Source organism: Vombatus ursinus, unplaced genomic scaffold (genome assembly GCF_900497805.2).
Source record: "Vombatus ursinus unplaced genomic scaffold, bare-nosed wombat genome assembly UNPS02005286.1, whole genome shotgun sequence".
In the NCBI taxonomy this organism is placed as follows: Eukaryota; Metazoa; Chordata; class Mammalia; order Diprotodontia; family Vombatidae; genus Vombatus; species Vombatus ursinus.
In genome coordinates this window covers 1,540,903-1,563,604 of record NW_020945064.1, presented here as the reverse complement: position 1 = coordinate 1,563,604, position 22,702 = coordinate 1,540,903, and the positions used below count along the sequence as shown (strand labels likewise).

At 45.3% G+C, this 22,702-nt stretch overlaps 1 protein-coding gene across 2 annotated transcripts in view; it reads left to right on the top strand.

Annotated features, from left to right (window-relative positions):
• ZFHX3 (zinc finger homeobox 3) overlaps positions 1-22,702 on the top strand; it is a 308,538-nt gene that overhangs the window by 85,423 nt on the left and 200,413 nt on the right. For both annotated transcript variants that reach the window (XM_027847585.1, XM_027847584.1), the window contains exon 2: positions 19,542-22,315. In XM_027847585.1, coding sequence (XP_027703386.1) covers positions 19,588-22,315 — 2,728 coding nt within the window. In that variant the 5' untranslated portion in view covers positions 19,542-19,587. The remainder of the gene's footprint in view (positions 1-19,541; positions 22,316-22,702) is intronic.

The window sequence follows — 22,702 nt, the reverse complement described above, 5'->3', positions numbered from 1 at the left end:
TGGTGCCTCTCTTCTTCCCCCAAACAATTACTTTGTATTTATTTCTATCTATTTTGTATCCCTTGTGTTTTCCTTAATACCTGGCATATAGTAGGTGCTTAATAAGATACTTGTCGATGTGAGAAAGAGCCTGGTCTATTAGAAGGATTGACAGACTTGAAACACTAGATTTGAATTCTGGCTCTGATGCTTAACTAGTTTTTGACTTAGGGCTAATCATTTAACCTTTCTAGGCCTTAGTGTCCTTTTCTCTAAAATGGGGATAATCCTACTTACAGGCTTTTTAGGAAAACATACAAATGTAAGCTTAGGATATGCATTGGTGAGAGCGTTACTCATATCTGCTAAGCGAGTAGTTGAAGGTCTTGGCTTCAAACCTGGTAGCTAGTGGATCTGGAACCTACAGAAAGAGGATTTCACAAGCTTTAGATCTACCTAGTGTATCTTACGTCTTATAGGCAGCTTGAAGATGATGGGTATTTCTGAGTCACTGAGGCTGTCATCATTAACTCTGGGAAAACAAGGGCCATATAATGAGGTATAATGTTCTCTGCAGCCCAAGATTCTGAGCAAGCTCCCACCTTTCTTGCCTATTCTTGAGAAGGTAGGTCTTGCCTGAGCTAACCTTCTGTAAGTCAGTATCACCAGCTACTTTTCACTGTTGAATCATCTGGGGACTCTGTGACAGCGAGAAGACTTTGAGAAATTCTTCTGGAAACCATTGCTCCTTCATTCAGTTCATTAGGTGGCTTATCTGAACGGTGCCCTGTCATATTTTGTCTTTGAATCTTCATGCCTGACGATGTTCTGCGTATATTAGGCACTTAATAAAACTTGGCTTTTGAATGAATGAGAGGATAGGTTTTGCCTACTTGTAGCATTAGACTTCATCCCTTGCCTCTTCCAGTACTTGAAAAGTGTCATTAAACTGTATCCTGCTACGTCTTAGGATATTCAGAGACAGCATGGTGCAGTTAGAGTATAATTCTGGCTGTGACACACTGATTAGCTGTGTGACTTTGGACAAGTCACTTAACCCTTCTGAGTCTCAGTTTCCTCATGTGTGAGAGGAGGGGTTTGGAGGAGAGGTTCTTGAACCGGTGGTCTCTGATTTCATGTTGAAGTAAGGGAGAATTTAGGATCAGTTCACACACGATATCAGACCTGGGGCCATGAGTGCCTTTCTCAGGAATAGCCGGAGCTCTTTGGGGTTCCCGCAGACCATGCAGTTCTTGCGGTGGGGTCCGGGCCAGCTGGGCCCTGGGGTGGTGGTTGCTCTCATTTTGGGAGCTTGGTGTTTCAGTTGCTTCTCTCCATGCAGGCCTCTGACAGAGTCCAGGGGAAGATGAGGCCTTTGGGAGGCCCTGGGTGTGGCGAGGAAGTTGGGTCTCGTGGCCTGTGAGTTTTCTTCTAATGGAATTTCCCATCACTTACTGCCCTGCTGATTTCTGATCAATGAAAATGAAATTGCATCACCTCCTCCGAGGCTCCACGTATGCCTGCTGCTTCCAGCTGTGTCAGTTCCGGTAAAATAATCTCATCAGGCGTGCAAGAGGGTAATAGGAAATAAAAATAAAAACCCACAATTAGCAAGAGGCCATGCAGCTGAGTAACACTTTCCATCCTAGAGGCAAAGAGGGCCAGTTAGTGAATACCTAAGGAAGGCCAGAGATTCCTTTTTATCAGCCCTGTCCCCCCTTTTCTCTTTTCTACCCCATCACATTTTCTCTCTTCTGTTTGCTTAGTACCTTGACGTTTTGTGAGCATCTCTTGAAGCATCTGTGCCAGGATCAATGTTATGCGTGTGCTAGAAACTCATCTTCACGTGGCTTTTCCTTGTCAGGCCCTCTGCTTGTAGTCATGACACCGTGCGAAAGAGAGGGACACAGGTTCTTCTGCTGCTCTCTTGGTCCAGTCTGGGACTTGTCTTGAAGAGGCGAGGTAGGGCAGAAGATGAAAAGAGAAGGCAGGAGAATGACTGCGGCTCTGGCCTGACCCGAGGACTCTGCTCTGGAACAGGCCTGCTAGTCTCCCTGACTGGTATTTGGAATGTCAGCTTCCAAGAGCAGGACTGGGCTTTTGGAATTTAATCTGTGTGTCACCCTTAGTACAGGGCCATCCACAGCAGGGATCTTAAGTGAGGCCAAGGGAAAATGGTGAACTGCCTGCTTGAGGTGGAGTCTGGGGACTGTCCCCACATCCTTGTAGTTCTCCAGTGGTTGGCTGGCTGGGGATGGCGACTGCCTTGGGGATACTCTGTTCGACGGGCATAAGAGAACATCTTTGAGAGGGAGATGCGCAGGAAGCCAAAGGGAGGAAAACATTTTAAGAAGCTTAGAATACGGTGGAAGTGGAAAACCCCATCAAGTATACTAATCTCAGAAACCCAGAGAAATTAAGTCATTGGTAACCAATCTGAGGGGCAGCTAGGTGGCACCATTGTGGATAGAGTGCCAGCCCTGGAGTCAGGAAGACCTGAGATCAAATGTGGCCTCGGACACTTCCTAGCTGTGTGACCCTGGACAAGTCACTTAACCCTGTTTGCCTCAGTTTTCTCATCAGTAAAAATGAGCTAGTGAAGGAAATGACAAACCACTCCAGTATCTCTGCCAAGAAAACCCCAGATGAGGTCATGAAGAGTCGGGCATGACTGACCAATAACAACAAACTAATATGAACGTCCTAAACCTTGTGGTCCAAGGTATTGTTACACTGGGTCAGATCAGTGGTTCCTCAAGCCTACTGTTGCGTCAGATAGAAACACTGAAGAGGGTGTGGTAGTTTCCTCTCCTGTTTCTCAAAGATTAGGTTCGGGCCGTCCAAAATATCATTAATCTTTAATTTGCCGAGCCTTTGTGGTCCACTGGTGAGTTAGGATTCAATATCCATGAGAGTCATTAGAACAATACGAAGAATAAAATGCTATTTCTACTAGTGTTTCGCTAGCACGGTGTTTGAAACATACAGGGTGCTCGATAAATGATTCACATTGAATGGGGAAGCTGCCATACTCTTGCATAGCTGCAAGTCAGTAGGACATTGGAGGAGTATACTGCATGTGAGGTAGGACTTGAAGGATGAGTAGAATTGTGACAGGCAGAAATGAGGAAAATGAAAGAATTTCCTAGTTGTGAAGAAAGCAGGAGCCAAGGCCCAGGAGCAAATACCATCGATACGTTGAAAAGCTTGTTGAATTGAATGTTTGAGGAATACCGGGTCGTCTAGTCTGGCAAGAGTGTAGGGTACTTGATGGAGAAGAAGGAAAAGTCGATTGAGGCTGTAGTGTGGGGGGGGGTCTTGATGCCATGCTAAGAAGTTGTTACTATTTATTTCCTCTAGGATGCTGGGTGACCATTAAAGTTTTTTGAGCAGAGGAATAATATATTGAATATCTGCATTTGTATTTTTTAGTTGTTAGTATGATCTCTTCCCACCTCCCGGTTACTTGGTGTTTTGTATTTAATTATCGATGTACTCCTTACCAGTAGAGTGAAAACTCCTTGCTAGTAAGAATTGCTTCATTCATTGTATTCACCGGGGGTTAGTGCTGTGCCTGACCTATAGTAGGCACTTAATAAATACTTGTTGATTGCTTAATGCTCGGCAAATGCTTGCAAAAGTGAATCGGAACTCTACTTTTAGATTATGCTGGCCATGATGGGTGGGGAAGATTTGAAGAGCCAAGGAGACCAGAAGGAATTCTATTAGAGTTATCTAGGCAAGAGTTGGTGAGAGGATAGTGATGCTGAGAAATGGGATTCTCCTTCCCTCTTCTCTCCCATCTCTCCCAACAAAATCGGGCTGCTCCATTGGCTTTGATTGTAGTGTGGAGTTTTTGGATAAGCAGCAGGAAAAGGAGCCTTTAAAAATGGAAGTGAAATTGTCCTGGTTGGCTGGTCAGAGTTCTTTCTGTCTTAGCTTTGAATCTTTGTAGAACTTGTAGGAACAATTGCTGAAGCCTTTATCCTGTTTCTAAGCTACCTGAGATTGGAATTGCTCAGAGGAAGGTTTTAGGGTAGCATGTGGAAGGAAGTAGAGTCCCAAGTAGGGAAACCCATTTCTTTTTCAGTGTGTAACATGTCTCTGTCTCTCCCTGTATGATCAGCCTATGAGCCCAGCTTTTCTTATTTTAGACATTCACCACAGGATCTTGATCGAAATTGATCAAATTTTATGACTTGAACCAGCAATTTTCTCCTGAGACCAGGGTGTGCAGGAAGTCATTAAAGGAAAATATGTAGGGATGCTAGTTTCCAAACTAAGTTGTTAGGTCTAAGTAGCATTTGAATAGGTGACTTTAAAGCATAATTAATGCAAAGACCCCTTAATTCCAATATGGAGTATTGAACCAAATTTATTGTCATTAGAGATCTTATCAGAACTGTCTTGTGTGCATGGTTTAAAATGGAGGATCCATTTCTTTTCTTGAGGTTAGGGAAATATTAACTCTTCAGTTCTTCAGATCTTAGACCTTCGAGGAACTTTATTTTGTTCTCTGGCTTAAGTACTTGAGCAACTCTTTTTAAGGGGCCCAAAGCTAAATATTTCTCACTGGTATTTTTCCTTGATTGAAAGAAACAGTGCAAATACTGGGCATCCTAATTACCATGGGAAATGTGTAGTCAGTACAATTGATTATAAGATTCTGGGATCTGGAAGCCTTTCTTTCTTTCTTTTTTTTTTTGTCATTTTTTTTTTCATTGCTTCTTTCCCAAATATATCCCTTTCCCTACCCAGTAAGCTGCCCCTTGTAACAGAGATGAAAGTGGGGGAGAGGGAGGGGAAGCAGTTTAGCAAAATGAATCAACCTATCAACCAAATTTGGCACTATATGTAGTGTTTCACACCCATAGTGTGCCATTCCCCCTACCTCCCCACTCCCACTTCTAAAGAAGGAAGGGTGCTCCATCTTCTCATCTCTTCTCCAGGGCCAAACTTGGTTATCATAATTGGAAAACATTTAATTTAATTTCTGGAAGCATTTCTGATAGGAACCTGAGTCTTAACAGAAACAGTGGCCTGTGGTCTACCTTCAAAATCTTTGATAATTTTTTTTTTTCACATTGTGGCAGAGAGAGTAATAGAAACCTGAGTTAACTCTGTCTCCAGAATTTGGGAAGAGAAGATTTTCCAAATCTTTTAAGGACTCATGGGGGTGGGGAAAGGAATTGTTTAGATGATCTAGGTATCCCAAGGATGACTTTGGAGTAGGAGCTAATGAGGTGAAACTTGAAGGGAGTTGGAAGCAATGATAGAAGGGCTAGAGCTTTGAAAGTCTGTTCTGGAGGCATGTGGGAGATGCTGTGTACAAGGTTGTGCCTTTTCAAGTGATGACCCTCTGTATTTCCATGCCCGTGACTCAGCCTTAGGCTTCCACTCGTTTTGTTTAGCATGTCCTTTTGTTCCCTGTTGCTTGAAAAGCTGTTTATGCTAATAAGCTAATGAAGATCTGAAGAACTTGCTGTACTGATGTGTGTGTGTGTGTGTGTGTGTGTGTGTGTGTGTTTTGCCCTATTAATGAGCCTTCACAAGGCAACCCATGTTTGTGTTGTCACTGTGCCAATTCCGGAACCCTGTGCCAGAGTGAGCTGCCAATGGTGAGCCCTATGTGTAGTTTTCTTCCTGCTGGTTTTACAAAGAGGGTCATTTTGAAGTTGCCTGCTGAGTGAACCCTTCCTTTGCCCAAAGTCATCTCTCACCTTATATTCTGCTGGTTATTTTTCCCTGTTAATCGCCAAATAATAATAATACCTCATTTACCTAGTGTTTTGTTTATAAAATACTTTGCTTGCGACTCTGAGATAGGCCTTACAGAAAGTATCCTCAGTTTTACAGGTGAGGAAAAGAAAGGTTGGCCAAGGTCGTAGAACTCTTTAAGGGGCCCAATGGCAAACTGTTTCTCTAGAGGACTTTTCCTCCATTGACAAGAACAGTACAAAGAATGGGCATCTTCACTGATAATTATCTGAGCCAGAATTCAGTTCCCTTGACTCCAAGTCCAGTGATCCTTACACTTAGAACTTATTGCCTTACAACTCTTTAAAGAAATTAAAGGGGCTTACTGGCTAGAGGAATGTAAGGGCCACATGGGAAGCACACTAATGCTGCGGCATGGCATGGCATTGGGGTGACCTTGAGCTCCCAAAGCTGATGAGCCGATGAGCCCGGGCCTTTCCAGCGTTAGCTTTGGCAGGTTGGTTGGAAAGGCTTCAGGTATGCAGCTGGCAGTGGACTACTTTCCATGTTAGGGCCAGTTCATTACCAGAAGAGTCACAAGACGATGAATCTTTAGTCCTATGGCAACTCACAAAGGCCATCTCTCAGGGCATAGAGTGGTTGTTATATTGTCTTTATCACCATTCTGGGGACTATTAAAGGATGAAAAATAGGGGAAAGAGAATCATGAGATCAAGTATCTTTAATTTTTGTAACCATTAAATGCTATGTAAATATCAGCTATTGGTGATGATAATAATCCTCATCACAATAATTATGTAAGAACCGAGGAATGTGTGGCATACTTCCTCTCTTGTCCCAGATCCCTCTTGAATATGTCCCTAGTAGAGCTGGCATACAAGTTCAACTTTCTCCCCAGTTGAAGAGGCCTTTAAATAACAGCAATTACACATATTATACAAATACAATTTTCTGCTGATTTGGAAGTGTCTCATAAGAATTCCAGAGGTCTAGCTGACTCATCTTCCTACTTTTGACCAAGAAAATGTATTGAAACCCTTTCTAAGAGATAGTCCCCAAAGATTAATTCGTGTAGTGATAATGATGGCTGACATTTATATGGTACATAAAGATTTATGAAACTCTATATCAATATCAACTGTTATCTCTTCTAAGTGCTCTAACTGCTTTATCTTGTTTGACCTTTACATGTAGCCTTAAGGTGGATACAGTAGCTGTTATTCCCATTTTACCGATGAGGAAACTGAGACTCAAAGAAATCATATGGTCACACAAGCTATGCCTCTGGCTTTTGTAAAAGGGGTATTTTAGAAGGTAAAGGTATACTTTGTGCCTGGAACATAGTAAAGCTTAATAAATACTTTCTATTTCCATCTACATGATGAATTAGACTAGGGAGAGACTGAAAGGTTGGTCATCTAAGTAGCAGTCAGAATGGCCTGGTGATAAGGTGGTAAGGACTTGGACCAGGGGTGTAGTGGCAGTGGGAGTAGAATTGTGAATATCATAAGGACTTGATATTTTACAGATGAAATCAGGGGAAAAATCAGGTGATTTTAAGCATTCTGTCTGGGAAGACTAGAAAATTGGTTAGTCATTCAGTGAACATTTATTAAGTGCCTACTATGTGCCTCACAAAAAAAAGGCAAAAAAAAAAGATTGTCCCTGCTTTAAAGAAGCTCACAATCTAATGGGAGAGACAACATGCAAAAAGCTATGTGTAAGCAAGCTACATACAAGATAAATCAGCACAAGAAATCAGGAAGATTGGGATAGAAATAGGGTACCAAGGAAGAGGAAAAGGTTGGAGAGGAAGGATATTCTGTATCTCCTTATCTGTAAATGGTGACTGTTGGCCCCCACCCCAACCCCAGTAGAATGCCGGCTCCTTTTTGTATTTGTAATTGAGTTCCTTGCACATAGTGGGCATTTAATAAATGCTTATTGATTGATTGATGATAAGAGACAAAGTATTAGGTATGAGGTCAGGGTGGAGATGAAGATTTGGGAGTCATCCAAATAGATGGAAGAGCTGAAACCATGCTAATAGATGAGCTCACTAAGCAAGTAGAGAGGGAAAAAAAAGCAGAAGGCTAAGGGCAGTCTTGGAGGATACCCTTAGTTCAGAAGCCAGAGGAAGAGAAAGAGATAGAAAAGGAAGGGTTCAAAAATACAGGAAGAGGAAAAACCAGGAAGTAGTAGTAAGAAAGCAAAATGGAGAGTAAGTTTCAGGAAGAAGTAGATTGCTACTAGTTTTGAAGAGAGATGGAGGAGAATGAAGATTGAGAAAAAGGTCATCATATTTGTCTAGCAGGAATGCCTTGGCCTTGGAGGAAGCATCATCAGAAGACCAGTGGGAGTGGAAGCCCAACGTAAAGTTGTTAAAGAAGGAATTGGTAGCTTAAAAACGAAGGTAGCAGGAATCTGGACCACACCTGTGAGGAGTTAGGAAGTGATAGGAAGGACAGAGATTGGTAGGTAGTAAAACCACTGACTTAAAGGGGATCTGAGAGGGGTTGAAGGAAGCCTCTGGTGAGGGAGGAAGGGAAGGAAGATAAAGTCCCACTGAATGGAAGGGATAGATAGCATCTAGAAAAGTTGACAGTGTTAATTTTTATAAAGAGAAGAGAAATGTTTGTTTTTTTGTTTTTTGTTTTTGTCTTTTGTTTGATATCACCGCCATTTTTAATTTTTATTTTTTATTGTTATTTTTTTTTTTGACTGGGCAGTGGGGTTAAGTGACTTGCCCAAGGTCACACAGCTAGTAAATGTTATGTGTCTGAGGCTGGATTTGAACTCAGGTCCTCCTGAATCGAGGGCCAGTGCTCTATCCACTGCACCACCTAGCTGCCCCATGCTTTGTTTTGTTTTGTTTTGTTTTTAATGAGAGGGAAGGACCAAAGGATGAATATAGGGGCAGTGATCTACCAGAGTAAAGAGGAAGAAAGTAGATGGACTACCAACCTAGAAAGGGAGGTGAACTAGGGCTAGGTGATCTCAGTCTTTCGCATGATGTGGAAGGCAAAAAGTATTTATCGAATGAAAAGGAGAAGAAGATTGAGTGGAATAACCAAAGGAAAAAAGGGTCACCAAGGGTCAAGTTTAAGCTACAATGACTATACATACAATGGCTATATTTAAGGGATCAGATGAGCACAATTTGGATTTTCTTTCAGGAATACCCTGCATTTCTGTAGTGGGAAAAGAGAAATCAGGGGAGACCCAGGGCCCAGTGTTATGGTCAAGAAGTTGAGTGAGTCCTGCCTACTTGAGAGGACATCCTTGACTTCAGATTCTGGGATGGGGTTGGACGAAGATACTGTTTAGCCAAAAGAATATTAATAGATTAGAAGAAAGGGAGAAAATCAAATAGCTAAGACTACCAGTCTACCAGAGATTCACAGGAGAACAAAATCCTAGAAAGGAGCCAGTAATGGAGTCCGTAGGTGGATGCAGATGTCTATTACAAATGTACAGCGTACGGGCAGCAAGCAAGATGAACTAGAGATTCTAATTGAGAGGCACATTTGACCTCATGTAAGTGTCACCGAGACCAGTCACTGGAATAGGGCTTTGGAAAGGAGAGCTTGTTGGATAGAATCCTTATAGGTAAAGAAGGTTTTAAGGATGGGGAAGAGATTTAATGGAGAAGTTGTTGCTTAGTTGTTTCAGACCTGTCCAGCTCTCAGTGACCCCATTTGGGATTTTCTTGGCAAAAATACTGAAGTGGTTTGCCATTTCCTTTTCCAACTCATTTGACAGATGAGCAAACTGAGGCAAACGAGGTTCGATGACTTGCCTAGGGTCAACACAGCTAGAAAGAGTCTGAGGCCAGATTTGAACTCACACAGATGAGTCTTCCTGAAGTACCCCATTCACTGGGGCACCTAGCTAATGAAGTCTCATTGTGTATTGTGAAGGTACTGATGTACAAGCCAGGGGCGGGGGAAGGCATGAAGATTAATGGAAGCAGAAATAGAAGCATTTTTTTTTTTGATCACTGGAATATACTACAGACCACCTGGGCAGAATATGAATAGATGAGGAGTTTGGGAAACAGATCATAATCCTGGCCCAGAGAGTATGGAGTGGTAATGAGTAGTATGTCAGTTTCCCAGATCTCCACAGTCATACTTTATAGAAAGAGCAGAGTAAGATATATAATATATAATTATATGTAATTAATATATCAATAATATATAATATAAAATAAGTAAATATAATAAACAAAACAAGTACATAAAATAACATAATAAAAATAATATAACAATATCACATCAATTGTAATAATGTATGATTATAATATATAACATTATATAATAATACACCCAAATAAGAATTCATCCCTCAAAGGGTGGAGAAACTAAAAAGGATGCACATGCAGGCTCTCCCAACCCCAAACTGATTCTCACCAACAAAAAGGAATTGCTTGCTGGGATGGACATGATGGCACCCTTAGAGGAAAACAACCGCTCCATCTCACAAAAACAGGGCATAATCGGATATGAGCCAAAAAAATTCCCTGGGGGGGGTGGGGCGGGAGGAGCATAGATTTCACTGGTTGTAGAGAAAGGCTAGTTAGGATACCATGAATTAAAATTCTTCTAGGGAAGCCAACTCTGTAGGGAAGGATGGCTCCCGTGAGTGACATATTGTAGTCACAAAGAGAAACAATTCCAAGGAAAAGGGAAAAGAGAAGTTGTCTGAAGAGCCCTATGGGAATGGATTAGACAATTTACATTTTTTAAAAGACTTGTGTAGAGAGCAAAAGGAGGGCAGGTAATAGGATGAGGACAAAAACCATTGTAAATTCCTGTAAGAAGAGGGTCAGTCGTGATAGGAAGATGTAGACAACCAAAAGGTTGGGACCGGGAAGGAGAGGGAGTTAGAGACAGACAGAGAGGAGAGGAGAGAGTGCAGAGAGAGACAGAGACAGAGAAAATAAATTTGAGAATGATACATTAAAGAATTGAAAGAGCCCTTGCTCGGGGTAAATGGGACAATAACAACCAGCAGAAGACTGAGCTGCCTAATCCTTATTTTGATTTTGTTTTCTCTGATAAGCAGAATGATTTTTGGACTAGGGAAGGCAGGCCACAAATGACTACTAGGGAGTTAATACCCCAGATAAGTCAGTGGAGAGTAAGAAAGCACATTCCTGCCTTTGAAGAATTCAAGTTGCCAGGCTCCTCTGGCACTGATGGAAAAGGCATGGTAGAGGGTCACTGAGCCACTATTGGTGATATTTGACAGATCATGAACAATGGGCACATACCAGAGCGTTGGAGGAGGGCCAGTGCCCCAGTTTTCAAAGAAGGCAAGGGAATGGAGCCTGCAAACTGTAGGACAGTGAGCTTGATTGAATTCCCGGAGAAATCCTTGTGTTGTTGTTCAGTTATGTCTGATTCTTTGTGACCCTATTTGGGGTTTTCTTGGAAGATACTGGAGTGGTTTGCCATTTCCTTCTTCTGCTCATTTTATAGATGAGAAACTAAGACAAACAGGGTTAGGTGACTTGCCCAGGGTCACACAGCTAGTAAATGTCTGAGGCCGGATTTGAACTCACAAAGATGAGTCTTCCTGACTCCAGGCCCAGCACTTTATCTATTGCGCCACCTAACTGCCCAATAAAATCCCAGACTTTTTTATTTTTATTTCTTAAAACAAGGTTACTAGACTAGTAGATCAAGGGATTGCCGTAGCTGGAACTTACCCAGATTTTATCAAAACACCTGATCAGGTCTCTCATGCTATTCTGGTGAAAAAGATGGAGAAACCTGTGCCAGGCAGTAGTATGTTGTGTTGGGTTCAGAAGCAGGATTTGGCCATGAAGTTAGGCAGCAGTTCATCTGAAAGAGGTGGTGGGGGGCCTGCAAGGGGAGGGACTTCAGTGAATTCAAGTGCACTGTGAGTCAGCATCCTGATACGGCCCTCTAGAAAGGGAGTAGGATCCCTTAGGCTGCCTTAAGAGGGGCAGATAATCTGGGGAGATGGTGGTCCTGGGGTTCTCTGACCTGGTCAGACTCGATCTGGAGTCTTGTGTTCAGTTGTCTGTGCCATGTTTCAGGTAGGATGTTGATAAACAAAGACTGTCCAGAAGAAGGCAGCCAGGATGGGGAAGAGCTGTGAATTCATGCCAGAGGCAGATCAGCTTAAGGAATTGTATGTGTTTAGCCAGCAAAAGAGTAGACTTTTTGTTGGGGACAGTTGTCTTCCTATATCTGAAGGGCTGTCATGGGGAAGTGGGATTAGCTTTGTTCTGATTGCCCCTAGAGGGCAGAGCCAGGAGCTGTGAGTAGAAATTGCAAAGCGGCAAAGGTAGGTTTGACCAACTCTTAGTATAGCGCCTGGCACATAGTAGGTGCTTAATACATGCCTACCAACTTGAAATGACTTGATGTAAGGAAAAATATCTTATAATTAGAACCGTCCAAATTTGGAATAAGATCCCTGGGGGTGTGGATGGGAAGTGGGTTCACTCTCACTGGAGGTCTTCAGGCAAAGACTGGGTGACTACTTGTAGGGTAAGAGGTTTTGTTGTTCAGTTGTTTTTTCTGTTGTGTCCAACTCTTTGTGACCTCATGTGGGGTTTTCTTGGCAAAGATACTGGAGTGGTTTGTCATTTCCTTCTCTAGATCATTTTACAAGTGAGGAAACTGAGGCAAACAGTGAAACGACTTGCTCAGGGTCACACAGCTAGTAAGTCTTAGAGGCCGGATTTGAACTCCGGTTTTCCTGACTCCAGGTCTAGTGCTCTATCCACTGCATCACCTAGCTGCCCAGGGAAGAGATGGAGGGGATTATTTTTCAAGTATGATTTGGACTGTTTAGTCACTGAGCCTTCCCACTCAAATTCAGGGATGCCGATTCCATGGATGAAGTGGGCAAGATCGAGTGATTCAGGGCCTTGGTATAGGGGTGGGAAAAGGAGTAATGGAGTGAGAGCATGGGAAGATGTGCAAGGGCGAAGGATGTCCAGCTGGAGGTGCCTGAGGGGGAACCGTGCCATTCGATGAGGGGGCTCCTGGGGCAGCCCACTTAGGGTCAGTAGGGAGTTTAAATGGGGGTGAGGGGAGCAGCCGGGGAAGGTGAGAGAGCGTCTCCTTAGACTTTGGGGTGTGGAGGTAGGTAATTGCTTCAAGAGCGCTGTGGGCAGACTCTAGGATAGCAGAGTGACCTTGTTTGTAATTGAATATTGTAATAATTGAGCTTTCATTTGGGTAGTTCTAAAACTTTTATCATGTGTGCAGGGGCAGGGTGGTGATGGAGGTCATGTCACCACCTATTGGCTCATCTCGCAGTGCCCAGAGCCGTCTGCTCAGCCCACTTCTGCTTTTGATCTCTCTGCTTCCTCCTCTTCTCCATGACAGTGCTTTAACCACAATGTTGAGGTTGTTGCCGATTCCTCCCAGAACGGACTGAGCAAGCAGTTTTCACTTCCAGACTGATTTATGTTTGTGCTGTAAATAGCACAGATGAAATGATTAGCCAACAGGAGGCCCGTGGGCCTGGACATTTCAACTCTTTCTTCAGCAGCTCTTCCTTAGCATGAAGAAGCTGCTAAATCATGCATGTGTTTTCTGGCTGTGCCCCATTAAAGGAATACATGTGCAGACTTGGTGGAAAACCTTGGCCAGTGGGATTGGATTTTACCTCCAGATTGTGTGATGCTGATAGTATGCAGTAGCAATGTGCTAAGCAATAGTCAAGCAGAATGAGGAAGTGGGTAGGGGGCGAGGTTTGGAGCAGAAGTCCCTGGGTTCAAATCTGGCTTGTACAAACGTAGGTGCATTAACTTTTCTGAACCTTATCCCATCTGTGAAAATAGAACAATTGTCATGGCACCTATGTCACAGGGAGTGGGGTTTTGGGTATCACACAAGATAATATACGTAAAGTGCTTTGAAATCCTCAAAGCATTTTTATTACTCATCTCCATTTGGGGCACAGAATTGATGCCTTCACAGGGTGCCCACAGAATTGAACCAGTGAGTGAAAATGATTTGTCTCCCCTTGGGTGAGCTTGTAGTTCTCAGAATCTGTTCGGTTAGCTTAATTCAGAGACATCATGGCCTTCTTCATTTCTTCAGTGGATTTCATTTCACTCATGCTTTGCAGAATCAAGGAAATTCATTCTTTCTGTGGTGGTACCTGACCCCCTTTCATGTAGTTATCATCATATGGGAGCACCTCCTTATTAGAACAGGGGCTGGTTGTCATTTATTTAATGAAATATGCTGTTCAAATTCAGATGCATAATAGTGTCTCAGGGAAATGCCTGTCAGCGTTGTTGAATTTCTTGGAATTCTGCCCAATTCAGAATGGTATTTAACTCAGCCATTCCAAAGGGGGAGATACCCACCTGTAAGCTGCTAGACTGCCTTTGCCCACCGAGGACTTTTAAGGTTAACAAGTTGTTTTCATCACAACAGCCCTATGAGGAAGGAGACAAGGATCACTACTTTACCTTTTTACAAGGAGGAAGTTGGACTTCAGAGAAGTGAAGTGATTTGGCCAAAGTCACACAACTGGTAAATGGCAGAGCTGGGACTCTTCTGTCTCTAAATGCCATGATCTTTCTACCGTAACCTTACTGCTGGCCTTGGATATGGAGACCTGCTTGGGTACCCTGATGGAACTTTGGTTTTATCAATTTGGGTTCTCCCTCCAGTGGTGCCCATCCAAGTCATTCACATCTTTTTATCCATTGTGACTCTTGTCCTTGGCCTCCCATAAAGCCTCTTCAGGAAGCCAACCCACACTGCCGGTGGTGGGCTTTCCTATAAGTCTCTTGACTCAGCATGGATTGGGGCGAGGCAGGGAAGGGCCGAGAGGAAGGAACACATGGGTCTTCTTTCAGTCTCTGTACACATCTAGCCCATTTTTTTTTTTTTTTTTGCAATCCTCTCTTTGTCCCTATGCCTCCCTAGGCTACCACCTTTGCCTCTGTGGGTTATCCCCTGCTTTCATCCCCCTTTCATATGTTGTCTTCCCCTGTTGGAATATAAGGATTGCTTCCTTGTATCTCCAGTGCTTAGCACAGTGCCTGGCCCATACTGAGCACTTAATAAATGCTCTGTCTACCTGATGCCTCTCCATTTCAAAAGCATGCACCATGGTGGCATATTCTTCCCCAACGAAATGAGCTTATCTTGAGCAACATTTGTTGTGATTTCATTGGTGAAGGAAGCAATTCTACTCTGCAACTTTTAGTCTTAAACTGTTGCCTGGGTGTGGGGAGGGGCACTCATCAGTTAAGTGATTTGCCCAGGGTGATGGGACCTGAACTGGGGTCATCTTGATTTAAGGACCCCCTCTCTAGCCACCACATCAACAGCTTAAATAGAGGAGAAGGCTGACAGGTTGGAAGCTGTGTTAGTAGAACATAGCAGAGAGCGCAGCTTTCCCCTTTTTCACAAATTCAGGCGTCTTCTTTAGCATCATTCTTGGGAGTGCCTTTCTCTTGGCTGAGGGAGGATGCCCTGTTGTCATCATGCCCTCCCCAGCCCAGGTTCTTCTCCCCCCTGCACATATACTCACTCTCCTAAGCTCAGACGCCTGCTTCTAGGATGCAGAATTGGGAACTCTGGAGTGGCCAGCATTTCCCTTTTTCAGGGCTCGGCATTTCCGGTTACTTGACTACACGTGTGTGTGTTAGAGACTGCCAACTCTGCGTAACCTTGCAATGTAGAGAAATATCCACTGGGTGCTGTTGAGCCCATTTTCTGCTTCCAGGACGAGCACTTGGATGCCAGAGTGCTGATGCTGGGAGGGAGGCTTCCCAGGAGAGGAGCATTTTTAATAGATGGAACCTCAGGGGTTCTTTCCTTGAGAAACAGTTGAGAAATTTCTTTCCTGCCTGTTTAGCTCTTTTTTTTTTTTCCCTTCATGATGCCACATGGGTTATTAACAGAGGGGACCGTTTCTCACTGTCTCTCTTCCCTTTGTTTTTCCTTCCTTCCCATTGCTTCCAGTCTTGGTTTACTGCCAAACAACCTCTTGTGAAAGGACCGCCTAATTAACCCTGCGCTAATTAACAATTTAAAATTACACACTGCGACTGTTCATATTTAATTCTCAGGATGCCTGGGCAACAGCAGGACTAACTGCTCCCCCCACCCCAGCCCCCCAATCCCTTTCCCTCTACCATTCTTCATTTCCTTGTGCTTCTGTATTTGAACATTTTTTAAGAAAGCTATCCAAAATGCTTAATGTTGCATTTCAAAAGCCCCCTGACTCTTTGGGTTTTGTCATTTGCTGAGCAAGAAAGACTTCCTAACTGTATCAATTTTAGGAGTATGGATTGGCTATATTGGGGAGTAAACAAGGTGGTAGATGTTGTCTTGTGGTCCCAGATATCAGATGAGTGAAAAGTAAAGACTGATATTTGCTAAAAATGCATTGAGCAGGCAGGTAGTATCCAAGGAAACTAGAAATGCCACAGGGAGGCTCTTTCTGGGTGAAGATATTAGGTCCTGTTTTGGGGAGACAGATCTGTTTGCTGTTCTTGAGGACTTTTCTGCAGGTGGTACCTTTGGAGGTATATAGATGTAAGGGCCTGGTCCTGTGTAAATGATGCACGCTCTATGCTCTAACTTACCACACTCAAGTCTTTTTTGGTTTTGACAAGTGTTCTGGAGTAGGGGAGGCTTTAAAGGAAAAGAAGCGGGCCGAGAGATTGTAATGAAGGAGTGAAACGAAAGGTAATGAAAGGAGAGAAAAGGGGCTAAGAGGCCGGAGGAGTGGTTGAACAAAAGGGGCTGTTAACTCCAGCTGACTGTGTAGCCGGTGGAAGCCCAGGGACTCTTTGGGTTCTCAGACTGCTCTCTGTAACTGAAGATCATTGATTTTACGGGAAACCGTGTTTACAGACAGAGTGCTGATCGACCTGACGAGTTGACTCCTGCCTCCTTAAGTAAGAACTACCTTTGTCTTATTGACTGGCTGATGAACAGAGCAGGAGAGCCAAGAGAGCCTGTGGGATGAGGGAGAGGATGGGAAAGTGTTAGAGGCGCAAAGGTGTTGGCATCAGATGATAGTCTCCGTCTCCCCTCCCCATACCCTATACTTCTCACAATCTCCCTTCCCCCCCCCCCCCCAAGAATACAAATAGTATTGAAATAATGCCACCTGCCTGTTAACTTAGATAACTAGTTTTCTCTAAGTGGTGCAGATGTTACAAAAAGTTGCAGATTTGATAGTTTGGAACCCCACATGGGAGCATTCCCTCCAAAGTTTTGAGCTAACTTGGAACAGTGGCTCCCAACGATGCTGGGATTCTTGGATATCACAGCATCACACTATTTTAGGGCTGGTGACTGTTGGAACTATCATGTAGCTAATCCAAGTTGGAAGAACTTGTTTTCTTCTGTTCTTAATGCAATTCAGCCAACCCTTGTGATGTCTCCTGGTGTCTCTGTGTGCCATGTTAGGTGCTGGATGTACCCAGATAAAAACTTGACAGCCTTGGGAAGAGGCTGTATTCCCAGATGTCCACAGATCTGTCCTAAAAAGAGGAAGCAGAGGTGGGGAGGGGGGGAGACTGGGGAGGAAGCGATAAGATGTTTGGAGGGGTTCTTCTACCAGGGCAATATTTTTAAACTCATAGCTCTTTCACCGGACAGTTTGTCGAGGGGGAGGAGAAGAGAAGCAGAGGAAGAAAAGCCCACCAATTAATTGGTAAACGCTTGCAGGTTTCTCTGGCCTGGCCTGGCCTGGAGAGGAGATTGGCTTTCCTGTCAATAAACAAGTCCCCAGTGCAGCATCAAAGCCGCACTCCTTTATCAATCCTGGCCTCCCTTTCCCGCATGTTCCTGTAACTTACCAAGCATTTATGACATTGATTTTACAATCAGGCTGTTAACCCTCCCACCCCTTCAGCCCTACCAACCTTTTGGGCTCGAGTTGTCAATCAAGGGCCTTTCAGCCAATCACGTCCGTGCTGAAAGGGAGTCACCCTCCAGCTCCTCACTTGCACCAGAGTTGAGCCTTGTTAGAAGGAATTCGTTCTTCCCTTGGATTTCTCTTTTGATCAGAGAGTATCCCTGTTTAAAACCAGGAACAGTGTGATGTCTTTTTACAAGAGACAATGATCTTTTGTCGTCTTGGAGCTGGAGAGAGCTCCAATAAATAGGCGTGGCGGCTCTGTGCATGTGTGTGTTTAGATAAATAAAGCCTGTCACTTTATTGCAAAAGAAGTTCTTTCCCTAGAGACTTTTAAACTGTGTTCCCAATCCTTTCCCGAGGGGGAGCTGTTGGCTTACTCTATAGGCTAGGACCAGGATTTGAAAAAATGAAGGGGGAATAAAACCACACACACACACACACACACACACACACACACAAGTCACCCAAAAAAACCAACCACTCCAACCAACCCAGAGTCCCCACAAATCACTCCAAGACTCCCCCCACAACTTTCCTCTTCTGGGGATGAATGAGATGATATGCACTTGTACCCAGGGAGGGAGGGGCAAGAGTGCTGTGGAAGCAGTGACTTGGAATCTCTGGGTTAAAGAGATCAGGTCTGTGCTAGGAGTAGTTGCTCGCAGGAGCACTGTGGCTAGTGAATAAATGCACCTGTGATGTGGATGCCATAGGAGAGATGGAGTGATGGAGGGAAATCTGATGCTGCTCTCCCTAGGGATGCATGTCTCTCAAAGGGCAAATTCACTTCAATGATACTTTCCTCTCTGAAATGGAAAAGCCTCGGGGTTGAAGGACAGCTGCCTGGTTATTGTATGAGAACTGAGAGGCAGGTGTGGAACCGAATGATTGCTAAGCACAGCTGGTGTCTCTGGGTCAGTAAAGACTCTCGACAGAAAAGCAGCCAAATGATACCAGGATGTCTGAATCAAAGTTTTTCACTAAGAATGCAGGGATGTATACAGTCGAGAAAGGGGCGTCACCAATTAGACGGTAGTATGTTCTCTCCAGAAATGTGAACATTTCATCCTTCTCAAATGTTTCATACTTCAGTTATGTACATTTTAGAAGATGTGGTCTGGTGAAGACATCAGGGATGGACAGACAGGAAAGGGCAGAATGTCATCTAGCAATTGGTTCAGTTTGGTGCCTCGGTTTTCCCATTTGGTAAATGGGGCCAGGGCTAATGTGGTTTTGAGAAAATGAGGGATCACAAAGTTGTTGAGTTTGAATTAGGTAGCTGCCTACAGAGCTAAGTAAGTAGAGAGCACTTAAGTAAGGTGTCCTGTACCTAGACACATCGGTAAGACTTTAATGTAGAAAGGTGGATATTAAAAATCATTTTAAATCAGTTAGCCGAAAGTACTTTGATTTCTGGGGATCATCCATATACACAAAATCTCATTCTTGACTTCCTTGATTGAAATATTTTGTTTTTCGACTAGTGATGAGTGAGCTTTTATTCCTATTAGCTTTTGATTTGGGGTTTGAATGAATGAAGTCTTTTTTCCTCTGCTAGTGCTTATCATCTGGCTCTTCCACTAACAGTATGTCCCTAAAGAATTGAAATTCTTTTGGGGGCGATCTTCAGGGGGGTAATGGAAGCAGAAACAGTCATTTCTTGTATTTCTTTCCTTGGACCCTTGACTACTTATCACAGCATGGACACCTGTAGGAACATGCCCTGTTATTATCGCCTTCGGACGTTGTGGTTTTGGGGTTTATTAGGATCTTTGCTCCTCTCTAGGCCTATTCTGTGAGATTTAGCTACTATATTGGGTATAGTTAGAAACATCTTAAAAGTGCTCTGTGTGGAATCTTAGCCTTTGCCCTCCTAACATCTTTCCTTTCTCTCTTCCTTTTCTCTCTTTCTCTCTTTCTCTCTCTCTCTCTCCTCTCCCCCTCTCTGCTCTCTTCAGGTCCGAACCGTACTGGGTGCAATGAAAGCTCCATGCAGGCCTTACCATGGAAGGCTGTGACTCGCCTGTCATCCCTGGGAAGGACAATGGGTGTAGTATCCCTCAGCACCAGCAATGGACTGAACTCAACAGCACCCACCTCCCTGACAAACCCAGTAGTATGGAGCAGTCCACCACAGAAAACCACGGGCCCCTAGACAGCCTGAGGGCCCCCTTCAATGAGCGCATCCCGGACAGCACCAACCCGGCTGGCCCCACCGCTGAGCCCGCTAGCAAAGAGGTCAGCTGCAACGAATGCTCGGCCTCCTTTGCCAGTTTACAGACCTATATGGAGCACCACTGCCCCAGCGCCCGCCCCCCTCTTCCCCTGAGGGAGGAAAGTGGGAGTGACACCAGTGAGGAGGGTGATGAGGAGAGTGATGTGGAGAATCTAGCTGGAGAGATAGTCTACCAGCCAGATGGCTCGGCATACATTGTCGAAAGTGTCAGCCAGTTGATCCAAAGTGGGGGAGCCTGTAGCAGCGGCAGTGGGGCTCTCCCGTCGCTCTTTCTGAACTCTCTCCCCAGTGCTGGGGGTAAACAGGGGGAGCCCTCTTCCGCTGCACCAGTCTACCCACAGATCATCAATACTTTCCACATAGCCTCATCCTTCGGGAAATGGTTTGAGGGCTCAGACCAGTCCTTCCCCAATACCTCAGCCCTGACGGGCATCAGCCCCGTCCTGCACAGCTTCCGCGTTTTTGATGTGCGACATAAAAGCAACAAGGATTACCTGAACAGCGATGGTTCTGCCAAAAGCTCCTGTGTATCCAAAGATGTCCCCAACAATGTGGACCTGTCCAAGTTTGACGGCTTTGTGCTCTATGGGAAGAGGAAGCCCATTCTCATGTGTTTCTTGTGTAAGCTCTCCTTTGGATACGTCCGCTCGTTTGTGACCCATGCGGTGCATGACCATCGAATGACCCTGAGTGAAGAAGAGAGGAAAATTCTTAGTAATAAGAACATTTCCGCTATCATCCAAGGAATAGGCAAAGACAAGGAACCCCTTGTAAGTTTTCTGGAACCAAAAACCAAAAACTTTCAACACCCCTTAGTTTCTGCAGCTAACCTCATAGGCCCCGGACACAGCTTTTATGGTAAATTTAGCGGCATTCGGATGGAAGGGGAGGAGGTGCTCCAGGGCTCTTCGGCCAGTGCCGCAGAGCAGCCCCAGTCAGGCCTCTTGACACCCGGGACCCTCTTGAACCTTGGTGGGCTGACCAGCTCGGCTCTGAAGACCCCAATTACCTCAGTCCCCCTGGGCCCCCTGGCTTCCAGTCCTGCCAAATCCTCAGAGGGCAAGGACCCTGGGGTGGCAGAGGGTGAGAAGCAAGAAGTGGGTGACCGGGATAGCCTCTCAGAGAAGGCGGAGCCAGCCGAGGACGTGGAGGAGGAGGAAGAGGAGGAAGAGGAAGATGCAGAGGAGGAGGAGGAGGAAGAGGAAGATGAGGAGGAGGAGGAGGAGGAGGAGGAAGATGAGGGTTGCAAAGGACTCTTTCCAGGCGAGTTGGAGGAGGAGTTGGAGGACCGGCCCCATGAGGAGTCTGGGGCCATGGCAGGTGGCAGCAACAAAAATGACCTTGCTCTCTCAAACCAAAGCATTTCTAACTCTCCCTTAATGCCTAACATGCTCCAGACTTTGTCGAGGAGCGCAGCTTCTACTAGTTCTAATTCTGCTTCTTCCTTTGTTGTCTTTGATGGTGCAAACAGGAGGAATCGGTTAAGCTTTAACAGCGAGGGTGTCAGGGCCAGTGTGGCAGAGGGCAGCAGGAGGTTGGACTTCATTGATGAAAGTGCCAGTAAAGACAGTGCTGCAGCACCAGAACCAAATGAAAGCGCAGAGGGGGACGATGGGGGCTTCCTCCCCCATCACCAGCACGCTGGAACCCTCTGTGAGCTTGGGGCGGGGGAGTGCCCCTCGGGGAGTGGCGTGGAGTGCCCCAAGTGCGACACGGTCCTGGGCTCCTCGCGCTCCCTGGGGGGGCACATGACCATGATGCATTCTCGTAACTCGTGTAAGACGCTCAAGTGTCCCAAGTGCAATTGGCACTATAAGTACCAGCAGACGCTTGAGGCGCACATGAAGGAGAAGCACCCGGAGCCTGGCGGCTCGTGCGTCTACTGCAAGAGTGGGCAGCCTCACCCGCGGTTGGCACGAGGCGAGAGCTACACGTGTGGTTACAAGCCTTTCCGCTGTGAGGTCTGCAACTACTCTACTACTACCAAAGGCAACCTCAGTATTCATATGCAGTCTGACAAGCATCTGAACAACATGCAGAACCTGCAGAACGGAGGGGGAGAGCAAGTCTTCAGTCACACCGCCGGGGCGGCGGCCGCGGCTGCGGTGGCCGCGGCTGCGGCCGCGAACATTGGCAGTACCTGCGGGGCCCCCTCCCCCACCAAACCAAAAACCAAGCCCACCTGGCGGTGTGAGGTGTGCGACTATGAGACAAACGTGGCCAGGAACCTCCGCATCCACATGACCAGTGAGAAGCACATGCACAATATGATGCTGCTTCAGCAGAATATGACCCAGATGCAACACAACCGGCACCTGGGCCTGGGGGCCCTGCCCTCCCCGGCCGAGGCAGAGCTCTACCAGTACTACCTGGCCCAGAACATGAGTCTGCCCAACCTCAAGATGGACAGCCCCGCCTCCGACGCCCAGTTCATGATGAGCGGATTTCAGCTGGATCCCACCGGCCCCATGACGGCAATGGCGTCTCCGGCTCTAGGTGAGGCTGAATTTTAATTTTTCACTCTGTGGGCTGGTTGGGAGAGGGGGAGATGAGGTTATTCTGTGGATTCCCCGCCCCCCTTTTCAAGTTTCTCTGTGGACAGTTGAACGCCCCTAGCCTAGTCCATTAGATTTCACCAGGTTTTCCTGAAATCCCCTTGTATCCTGCAAACAGGCACACAAGAATTCATTAATTCATTCCATTTATTCGTCAAATAAACATTCGGGTAGCGCTTACTAGATACCCGGCATGGACTGAGCTCATAGTTAGAGGTGTTCACTTCATATCTCAGTTATCATGATCCACCCTCTCGCATGCTGGTTCTTGGTCTGGGGTGCTCTGGTACTCTCCCCATGCCCACTCTTTCTATCTCTAATTCTCTCT